This window comes from Hyalella azteca, unplaced genomic scaffold, assembly GCF_000764305.2.
Source record: "Hyalella azteca isolate HAZT.00-mixed unplaced genomic scaffold, Hazt_2.0.2 contig2735, whole genome shotgun sequence".
Classification (NCBI taxonomy): domain Eukaryota; kingdom Metazoa; phylum Arthropoda; class Malacostraca; order Amphipoda; family Hyalellidae; genus Hyalella; species Hyalella azteca.
In genome coordinates this window covers 206,000-218,009 of record NW_025932998.1, presented here as the reverse complement: position 1 = coordinate 218,009, position 12,010 = coordinate 206,000, and the positions used below count along the sequence as shown (strand labels likewise).

Sequence of the window (12,010 nt, the reverse complement as noted above, 5' to 3'; positions counted from 1 at the left end):
TTTTTTTATAGATATTAAAAATTTAGGCTCTATGACTTGTATACTATGTCTATCACAGTCTATAGGATTTTGAATTGCTGCATGCATTCAAATTCAAATTAGGTCCACCCACACCCCATGGCCAGTGTAGCTGTCAGCTCACCTTCTTCAGAAGTGTGAAAGCTTTTGCTGGTGAAGGTGTGTTTTACGATCGGTCCATAAAGAAGTGTTGATCGGTTCAAAATGACATAAGAACAGGTTCTTTTGAATAACCTATGGATTGGCACCATGCCTAGTACCTACTAATTCTGCCCTTCTGCCACACCGGCTGGTGGCCATAGCACTTAGGATGTTGTAAGACGTGAAAAAATGATCTATTTTGTCATGAAAATTAGGCCATATTTTTCTACCAATGCCAATAACATAACATTGCCATTTGCCAGCAGCGCTTGAAGTTCAAAGCCCCTCCCCTAACGCCCAAGTGTTTTGACATCCTGGCCTTCAATGAAAATGATCTATTTTATGTACAAAACTGTATCACAACTTTCTAGTGTGATCAAAACAGTTTTGTGGTTATCATGAATGATCATGTAGGCTAGTCATCAAACCCTACTAATCACAGTTCAGACCACTGCATAGCCATAGCCTAGAATCAAAGCAAAGACTTTTTTTTAGATTCTACATAAAGTTTATTTTGGAGTCCTATTCTGAGTATTATGACTCCTAGGGGCTAGGATATAAGTTAACTAGCAGAGACTCTGTGTCTGCTAGTTAACTCTCACGCAGTGCGGAATTCTAGAGTAATATTAAATTAACCAGTACACATAGGCATAGCATATTGGAAAGCAGGACCTGAAAGTCTGGAAAGGCCAGAAACTTCCCACTTTCAGTCCATTACCGTCAACTGGGGCTACTCGGGATGATTTCAAATATTTTTCATTCATAACTTCTTACCATGAAACATTTCATAAACAAGTTTAGGCTCATTTCAAAGCTCTTTGCAAGGGCTATCACATGGTTTCTCCAAAAAAATTCCATATGCTATTCGTAAGATGCCAGAAGCAAAAAAAGCGTGTCCCGGGTGGTCCCGTCAAATGGGGCTACTTGGGACACTTGGAATAAAACTTAATTTTAAAACATTTTAAGCATGCAGAGTGTACTCATACATTACTAACAGTACTCTGAAGTCCTCCTCTTTCATTGTAGATCTTCAAGGAAACGTTTTGCGTAGACTTGTTGTTATTATGATTTGCAGGATATATTGGCAGGAATGTTGGAGTAATGTGGATTGTGCCATCATTGCGGAAGTTGAGAATTTTACAAAATGACCTGTTTGCAAAGTTGCAAACCACAATTTTTCAATCTAACAAAAATACATGACATTAGAGCAGCAAGATTTCATACCTACTGAAATTCTATGATGTTAGAGCTGGGATATTTCAGAAAACAGCTGCTTGCCATACTTTTCCAGCTCTGTGCTGACCAATGACCATTATTTTATGGTTATTATTGACAAGCCGCAAGGTCCATGCAGTTTTTGCAAAGTGGCAACTTATGTAACTTTGATGGTAGCATAATCAGAAATGCTTCTCAGTTATTATGTGGCCATAATAACAGGGCAGGCAGTATTTAATACTGCGGTAGTAAGTAATACTGCTGCAGTAAAACCCTTCAAATCATAATTCTGATCAGCAGTGTGGAATTCTGGATAGGTAATATATTCTCATGACCCTAGTGCAGTTGTATAGGTAATATAAATGAACATGGTCTTCTGACATTTTGAACCGATCAATGCTTCTTTACAGACCACCGCACAACACACTAGCACCTTCCCAAACATAAGATAGTTACACACTAAATGATCAAAAGGGGCAGGCTAGTTGTGTTGGCAGCTAGCCTTGTTAGGTGGACTGAATTTTTAATTTGAAAGTAAAAAATGTTGACAAAGTTTGGTTTCAAGTTCATAGGAGCCTAAAAATATTAAAAATTGAATTTTTGATGTTTCTGAATGGATTTCAATGCTGTTAACATTGAGAAATTTCAGGGTATCTCTCATGCAAGAAATACTTGCTAAAAAATTTTAATTTGGATATAGATGTCACTTGAAAACTGAGTGATTTGAGCAATCCAACTTGGATTGTTCTCTCACTTGCACCATTTTCATATTGTTAGGTCTGGTAACATTCACACTCTTTCTCTGTCATTTCATACATACCTTTTCCACACAATTTTCTTGAACCCACCATTTCACTTTTTGCCCAAGCACCTCCGTCCCCTCAGGATTGAGGCGCATTCCATCTGTTCCAAACATGTTCTCTCTAATACAATCAGGATCAAGAAAGCTGACATTTTTCACACCCATTTTAAAGCATTTGATTTTGAATTCCATAATATTCTTGAACACTTTCATATTTACATCTCTTCTCATTCTCTCACAAGGATCATCCTCTCTAGGTTTTCTCAAACTACCGATTACTGCCACAGACATATTTTTTTCATGCACCTCCCTCATGCTACTAGTAATTTCCTGGATGATTTTTTCCACACCTATTTCTTTAAGCCCATTTCCCCACCATGTAAGACAAAGAGCCTGCAACTATAATTTTCAGTTTTGTGTTTTGAGTACTTCCATCTGTTAATAACGTTTGCTCTTCCTAAAGATACCATTTCACTACCTTCTTGTTTTGTTCATGCTAATTTTTCCCCACAAGTGCCAAAATCCCACTGTCCCCCACCATAGCAATTGGGTGCTTAACTAACTACAGTATCTTTCTGACATCCATCGCCAGCAGAGTGATAGATAGCAGCGTCGATAGATTTCACCTTGGACACACTCACCCCAGTCTCTACAATTTTGTCCTTACATTTCTTCCCCTCCCTGGTCTAGTACCGGGCATCTGTATTCACCCTGGCTCTATAAGCATGGTAAGAGAGATTTACAGCCCTTGCCTTGCTAGCTCTTGCAACAATCTCTTCTAGTTCTTTGTTCCTTTTCTTAAATTTAATATTTATGTCCCTTTAGGCTAAAATACACTCCCTACAGACAACATATGATCTCCTAATATCTTCATATGACCAGTCTTCAATCCTAAGTTGCTGCTTGGAAAACCAACTCTTGCAGTGACAACACTCCACCTGGTCCACAGGCACCTCATCTCCATATCAATCCCACTTTCTTGAGCTAGTTTACCTGGTCTCAGTGGTCTGCTTTCCCATCCTTCTAACAATCCAGTCAAGTATATTCTGATTCACACTCCAATTCAGACAAGATTCAGCACTTCCCAATACAGCACCTATACAGGCAACCTTATGACCTTATGATGAGTTTAGGATGTCGTAGTCCAAGGTCACGCTGATGCGCTGCCTACAACAAGTACATGTCCTAGCTAGACATACACAAAACACTTTAAAAAGAGGTAATAAGACTTAAGCGCAATGGATTTGATCACAAACATCTAAGTTACAAGTAAAATTAGTATGTCACTTCTAAAATAGTAAGTTGTTTCTGAAGAAATAAAAAAGATGTTTGTATAGAAACCTATCATTTACAGAGTCACAATAATTGCAAAAAGATACATAACCAGTAAAACAAAGTAATCTCATACTCACCTAGACCTAAATTTACACATTACGTATTAAAATTAGGGAGCTGGATTTTACACATTGAATAAATTGCGCAAAGCAATACAAAAAGAAGAGAAGAACTAAGTGCAGAGCTTGGGTATAAAAAAAAATATAAAATGTATAACATTAGAGGAAGAAGAAATTGTGCACAGCCTTAAAAAGAAATTACCAGGTACTGTTAGTATCCCTGTACTCTTGGTCCTTAAAAGTAGATGTAATATCCAAGATGCCCCAGGATGGGGGTTATCCCTGGAGTTGAAAAAAATGGCGGCCATTTCCGCACAGCAGGGTAATAAGGGACACCCAATAACATGCATTTACAGTAGAACCTCAGCTAGCAAAGGCTCCATTTAACCAAATAAATCAATTAACAACAAAAAATTTTGATTACTTTTACCTCACTCAGCGAAAAAAAAATTCATTCAACAAAAAATTAATGCATCATCCATCATCACAAAATTGTGCATAGAATGTCATAGATAGAATTGTGCACCTGGCAACATAGAAAGAAAAGTAAATGACCTAAACTACGATTTATTTCTCCAAAAAATATTATGATTGCGGTTAAAATATTCCTTTCTGTTTCAAGTATATTTTTACAATTTTTTTTATTCAAATGGTATGAAATTACAAACTGTCCTGTAAGCTTACAGATACTGAAGAAATGCTACCTGGCTGCTGATATGAAGCTTGCAGTGGACAAGGTCATTGTTAATGCTCAATGGCATGTTCATGGATATGGTAATATCACATCAATAAAACGATAATGTATGGATATGGTAATATCATATCAATAATGGAAAAACAAGTTCAAAACACAACAAATGTCATTTATTCTACATCTACATAATCTACAAAGGACAAGGACTTCAGAGTACTCTTGGTAATGGATGATTACACTTTGCATGCTTTAAACGTCATAAAATTGAGTTTTATTTCAAGTGTTCCGGATTAACCAGTTCCCGGGTGTAATTCGGGACACTTTTAATATGCAGCTGGCACCTTACAAATAGCATATGAATTTTTTTTTAGATGACATTTGATAGCCCTCGTAAAGAGCTTTAAAATGAGCCCAAGTTTTTAATGAAATGTTGAATGGTATGAAGTTATTAACAAAAAGCACTCAAAACCATCCCTTATTACCCCATTTGACAGTATTACAAAATGGATCAGAAGTCCTACCAGTCTACTACATTACACTTCCCACCATGATGCCAAGTAATACCGGGAACTCGTGAAAGGCTGCCTCTCTTTTGACGTTAGGCAATTTACCAACCATGTCAATCTCTGTGATGCCAATCTCAATTATATACACTAGTTGTTTATCTTCAACTGAACAATTTTTACAATGAATATCTTCTAAAATGAATACAATAATGTCAACTATTGCAGAAAAATCACAATTTTCACAATATCAGACAAAATGATGAGGTAATCTCTGATTATTTTATAGCATGTGACCAAGTTAATAACAGAATAACAGTGAACCACTGGAAATATCCCACTCCCTATTCCAGGGTGCTGAGTTTGGTGAATGCATTGCCAATTTTTGCATAATTTATAGACCGAAAATGTTGCCGACAGTATCAAAGATGATTTGCTGTATTGCTGGCAGTCTTCAAGATGTGTTGCAAACACAATCAACTTTGAAGAGTGTATCTTTAACAACCCAGGTATTGCAGTAGACAATTGCATCACAGCCATAATTACCAAATTGTGGATTGTGCTTTGCAGCCTCATCAAACCAACTGGAAATGGGAAATTTTAATAATGACTCAGCCACTGGTATGCCTGCTGTTTTTTGGGTAGGCTTATCTAGTTTTAGGTTAGATATGGTTTCGGTTACAGTGGGTTAAGGTTAGGCTAAATTTAGGATAGGCTAGGTTTAGATTAGGCCAGATTTATCATTTAGGTTAGGCTGGTTTAACATGTTGACTCTGAAGTGGTACATATGCATACCACAAAATGTATTTCTCCAGGATGTAGTGGTACACAATTCAGGTTGCTTAAAATTGGCCAAATCCAAGAGCAAAAAAGGCCAAAAAGGCCGATAACTCAATATATACTAGTTTGTTTGTAGCTTCCGCTATAAAAATTCCATTTATTTTCTTTTTGCAGTATTTAAAATTTAATTAGGAAGTACAACTATCATAAATTTTAGCCGGCCAACGCAATTGAGAAAAACTAAATCACGGAATTTGTCCGGAAAAATGATCGTGTGGCAACCCTGTTTAAAAACAGTAAAAAATGAAATAATTGTACAAGATGAAGCAATCATAGTCAATGTGTTAAGGATAAGCCAGTTTTTGGTTAGGCTAGGCTAGGTTATGTTTAGGATGTTGGGTTATGTTAGTTATGTTAGACTAAATTTTAGGCTAGGCCTGTTTCAGGTTAGACCAGATTCAAGAAAAGTTAGTATTAGGTTTGGCTTGTTTCAGGTTTTTCAGGTTACCCTGGTTCTAAGTTGGGTAATGTTAGGTTAGGCTCTAGTCTCTAGAAGTATGCTTACTTTGAGTTCAGAAAGGTGAGTTCATGATGAGTAAGGCTAGTCTAGAGTTTTTTTAGGCTGGGAAAGACTAGGAAATGTCAGGTAAGGAAAATTATAATTATTATATGATTTAACTAGGATTAAGTTATATATCATGAATATTTTAGGTTGATTTTTTTGCAAGTGATGTTAAGTTTCTTATATTTTACATGTTGGATTTGTACACCAAAGACTATTGGATTTGTGATTCTGAGAGAGGGGGGAAAGGTCTGTTGATGTGTGAAGTATTTGCTTGTGAGTGATTGCATGTTTTTAAAATCATTGCTACTATTTTATGAATTTTTGTTGTGTGCTGTGGTTGAGGAATGATGTGTTGTAGTGAATGTTGTTGAATGTGGAGTATGTATGGTAAATGAGTCCCTGTGTTTGCTGGATTAAACTCTTCTTGTTCTTTACAAATTCGTGATTGAGCTAATAAAATACATTCATTTTGAAATTTATGCAATAACTTGAATTGATGGCAAAGTAATGATATGTTAGCTGAAGCAATTGATCAAATAGATGGGTTGGAAGAGTAGATTCAAGAAGTCCTAGTTACCATTTGCTTGCAGGAATCACCATGACATGCATGTATTGCTGGCAAGAATGTTGTGCCATGTTTGCAAGCTTTAATTACTATTGGCCTTACTCAGGATTATTACATTAACTATAATGGCTGAAGTTCTGAAATATATTTAAGAATTCAAATTTTAGAAGATTAACTATATTCATCGTGGCATTGCTTAGCTGCATAGTATTATATTCTTAATCTTTGCTTCTGCACAGGTTGGCTGGGAAGAAGCTTGTCGCTCATTCTTCAGTGAACAAGTCAACCCTGACGATGATCTATCATGTGAAGCACCTGCTGCCAGGCCCAGCATTGAGTCCTTGTACAACCTGGAAGAAATGGAAAGAGATTGTGGGTATGTGAACTGGAAACTGCACCAACTGCTTTTGCTTGTGTTCTTGATCATCATGCCTTGAATAAAACAGTCTATTTAACTCATGTAGCTTGTTTTGTAAGTATGATTTTGTTACAAGTTTAACAAAATTTTTACAATGATACGTGTGGTCATTGTCTTGCAGGATTGACCTTCTTACAGTTCCAAATGAGCTCCCATCAAATGACAGATTGGATGATGCCACTTCAATTGATGGCCAGAAACCAACAAACTGGTTTTCAGGTGAGACTGATCATGATAATTGATAACATTTGTTTGATTTACTGCTATGTGAAATAAAAATTATGTTAGGTCATATCCACAATACCTATAGTACACAATTGGCTATTTGAAAAATCTAATTTGTTTCACTTATCATAGGGCAGTGCAAAACTTGAGTTGAATTGAAAATATATAATTCAATATGCAATTGAATTTAAATTTCAAAATTGAGGATTCTATATACACAAGTATTGATAATAGTTTCCCTTTAACTCATGTGACTTAAGCCTGATAATCATTTTAAAAGGAGGAAAAAAAATTATTCTTTGTAAGTTGTGCATCAAATCTTCTACAGATTAGCAAATTGGTCATCAAAGTATTATCTATGCATATTATTAGATCTTGATGACCATTCCAAAAAATTATGGATTCACCTCATGTTATATTAGAAGTAAACATTACAAATTCATCCTTGAATATCCTACAATTTTATAATTATTTGTAATATATTTTTACTGTTTTGTGGTGAGTGATGCATTTTTTGCATACAAACTTTTTCTCATGGCAGGGTCATTTTGTGATGGTGTGATCCCAGAGGGTGGCGCTAACCGACTGCTGACGCTGTACCACCAGACCTCTGAGCTCAACAAGCGCATAAGTATAGGGGACTATGCAAATCTTCGTTACAGAACACTTAAATACTTCACTACTTTCCGGCTGGTGAGGTTTATTTCAGACTTTCTACCCTTGCCAAACTTGAATGGGAAACGAGCAGAATTTTTGATTGCATAGAGTATGTACTTGCTTGTGTTACCGGTATTGTTCATTAATTCTAGAATCATAAGACAAACAGTGAAATAAAATGTCTTACAAAGGTTGAAGTTTGTTTAATTGCATTCTCAGTGGAAAATTGCCGAGATACAAAAGTTAATTTTGTTGCCATGAATTCCATTGTATCAATGCTTTTTTTTCAGCCTCAAGAAATCAATGATGCTCCTATGTCTTCAGACTTCCTTGAAGATGCTATCATTAATGTTAGGGTGCAGCGACCATTCTTCAAGAGGCTGCACTACAGGAAAGCCTGCAAGTAGGTTTAGTGGTATAGTACTTTTTGACTGTCTATGTAAGCAAAAATTTAGCTGAATATTCAGAAATTAAAAATACGAATCATTTATAGGCGTTTTTTTTTTTTTTGTATTCTTCTTTCTCTTCATGGAGCTGTAGATCCCATGTTGTGAGGAAACAATAATATTGGAACTATCATGCAAACTGAAAAGCAGACATGTACCCTGATTTTATGTGAAGAGTTTTCATTTATCCTAAAAGTGTATTAATTTACAGGTGCATAAATGCAGAAATAATGTAATTTATTAATTGCTAAAGACATAGTTAGCAAGAATTAAATAAATTGAATAATCTCATAGAAGTGTTTCTGTGATAACCCTATTATTTACATTATTTTTGAACATTTACAGCAGGTTCCCGGCACACAGCCAAGAGCTGCTACTGCATAGTTCCCAAATGCTGACGAGCCTCAGAGACGCCATCGAATGTGTCAACGACTTTGCCGTTCACGAAAACATGGCCTCCAACCCTAGTGTTGCAGCTGCGTTGCGGGGCAAGAAGTCCAAGGTGTATTTCATGAACAATCTTGTTATTAATGTTAAATTCATTATTGCCCTTACAAGTGGCTACATTGCATTTTAAAATGAGATACATATTATAATGAAACTACTATTAAATAAATGAAAATGTGAAGAGGTACTACTAGTATGGTGAGACAAAAAAGTGGAATGTTTCTTTTGGCTTTCTGGGGATTCCTCAAATAGCCTTCCTTTATGAACTGTGCATGTATCTTTCCAGTTTGGCATTTTTTTGTTCGGTTTATTTTCGTATTTTTGTTTGGTTTGACTGCAGTCTGTACTTATAACCCATGAAGCTTGAATATTTTTTCATTCCAATAGTATCAGTATATTATGTTTCAAATACAATATATATAAAATATAAATATATAATAATAGAAAATATATCAATTGTTTGAATGATTGTAATTTTTGTAGTAGGCAGTGAAACTATAGCTTGTTATTTGACGCCAGCCTATGTTTTTGGCGATCGTTTATTTCTGCCAACCTGATTAGACTATTAGAGACTTGGTAAGCTGGCAAAGCATCTTTAGAGTTCACACTCCCGATCAGAACTTCAGCCTTCTCTAGTTAAACAAGATTCTAATGCTGTCTTTTCTTGTTTTATTACAGGAAAAATATCCGTCTGGCATGTTTTACATCAATGGCACATTTTACGTTGATATGAGGTATCCAGGCTGTAAGGACTACAGCGCAAATCTCATCAAATGGGCCGCTCGGTTTCCTGAAATCGGTAAGCTCGTTAATTGATTTTTATTCCTGAAATCCATTATTATTAGTTCAGGTCCTTTTAAAATCATTAAAATTAATTGTGTTTTGGTAGTGTTTGAAATTATTAGTCACATTAGACAAATAGATCTCTTATCATTAAATGTAATTTGGTTAATGTCATATGAAATGCATTTTTAAACATTACTAAGAAAGCTCATAGAATATTTTTCTATTCTTTGTCTAAATTTTTGTGTTGTTTGCAGGTGAACTAAAGACCGCTTCTATGGAAAAAACAAAGTTAAACGAACTGAAGCTGCGTTTAGGTTATCCTTACTTGTACCTGCATCAGGGAAGCTGTGAACATCTCATCACGTTTACTGACATCAGGTTTGTTTTTCATTTCTAATACGGTTAATCAAGTCGATATAGTCAGAATCACGATTGTAATGAAAATTCATGGTTTTACTAACATCTCTTTTGGTAAGATTACGGACCTAAGAGGGGCAATTATGGTAAACAAATGTGATCATTTCCTAGTCTTTAATCCTACCCGCATGTATCAAAAACTTAGCAGCTGCCGAAACTACGATAAATGAAATGATAATTGAATAATAATTTAACCCTAGTTACCTTAAAATATCCTCCACTGTGTTTACGCCAGGTTGCAGGAGAAAACAGACGTGCCCGACGTCTCGAAGTATCCTCTGGTCCGCGGCCACGCCTCCAAACTCAGCGTCAGGTGCTACACTTGCCATCACAACCTCGCACAGTGCGTCTCGAGCTTCCAGGCATACCTCGCGCTCCTAGTTCACTCAGCTTTCTAAATATTCTGAAAATTTATCGTGTAAAAGCAAATTAAGCGCATTAAATAAACTGTCTGATGATAGGGCATTCAAATCCTTCCATAAATCGCGCATATAATCCATTATGTATTAGTTGATTTCAATTTTATTTTATTTGCAACGAAAATTTTTAGTGTGGAAATGTACCACAATTTTTTAGAGACTTGGACAACCAGTATAATCTAACATTTAAAATTGTTGAAATTATTTTTAAAATTTATTTTATTTATATCATTTATGAGATCATATCATTTTATTTTTATTTTTTATATCATATTAAAATCATCGATGATTCAAGTATAACATTTTTCTTAATGCGCAAAAACTTGGTGTTCTTCCACGCAGGTGGGTGGTGATCGGCTACAGTCAGCTTAGTGATCCTCGCTCTCACTTGTGCGATCCTTGCTTACATGCGTTCTGCTACGACAGCCAGGGCAAACCAAAGGACTCTTTCACGCTCTATGCCTTCTATGACGAAGGCAGCATGCAGCTGGCAAAAGTCATGACTCTCGATGACAATGATGAAGATAATGATAATGACGGTGAAAATGATGACGACGGATATCAAGAACATATTACCAAGGTTGAAGTTGAAGACCCTGATGTTCCTGCCGTCTCCGGAGAGGATATGGAAGAATCTGATAATGATGAAATGCTTCCAGATATAAATAATTGAAGAGTGTTTTTGTTATATACTCTTGTACCTGTCTTTATCGCACATCATTAATGTATGTAATGTTATGGACGTTTTTGTAACATTTGCTTAAAACAGGATGCTTTAGCCAGATTTGGTAGTAGTAATCCTTGAATTAATCACTTGTATTCACTGCTGCGCATGAAATTAGTAACTTACTTGATGCTTGCCAGAATCTTAAAAACGTGGATGATCACAAGTTCAATGGATTACAATGTTGATATCAGTTTTTTTTATGGCTAACAGCTCGGTTAAAGGACTCTGTTATGGCTGACAGCTCGGTACGAAAAAATTATAATCTTAGGATGATTTTGACAATAAATTGTCTTGTATGTTGCTTTTTACTCGCAAGCTAATTAATTTTAAGTGGAACTCGATCCCTCAGTCGCCAAATGCGTCCTGTAAATAATATCAAGCCAGATAATAGGATGAGGTATTGCTCTAATGAAGGCGACAGTTACAGGATATTCCTAGATGATTTGCACAGTTCATAGGTACCGGTACAGGAATAGATAAATCCTAGATACAGAAACGAGAAAATGCGCTCGCTGTCACTAACTGCTGTGAGTACTGAGTTATATTTTTTCCAAGTTTTAACGTTGGTTCTCAGCCTGAAGAGAGGATTTTCGATATAGAGTACCGTCGATAAGGTCAATGATACTTTGGTCGCATGCATGCTCGGTAATAAAAACCGTAAAATACCGGTCAAACCACAACTTGCAATATTCTATTACCAAATTAATACTTCAAAACTGTTTTGTTTTTGATAAAAATTTGGGGCTCTGTGTCTAGTAGATATAATTGCTTGCATTGACATTGGATGACTT

At 35.9% G+C, this 12,010-nt stretch overlaps 1 protein-coding gene across 1 annotated transcript; it reads left to right on the top strand.

Moving 5' to 3' along the window:
• Positions 1-6,916: 6,916 nt before the first annotated feature.
• On the top strand, positions 6,917-11,515 carry LOC108679003 (snRNA-activating protein complex subunit 3; the record flags this gene model as incomplete). The annotated part of the gene is given in 9 exon segments (XM_018167507.2): positions 6,917-7,053; positions 7,217-7,314; positions 7,862-8,013; positions 8,268-8,380; positions 8,769-8,925; positions 9,549-9,669; positions 9,911-10,034; positions 10,309-10,416; positions 10,835-11,515. Coding segments are annotated over 9 exon segments (1,221 nt in total). The 3' UTR covers positions 11,166-11,515.
• Positions 11,516-12,010: the final 495 nt, after the last annotated feature.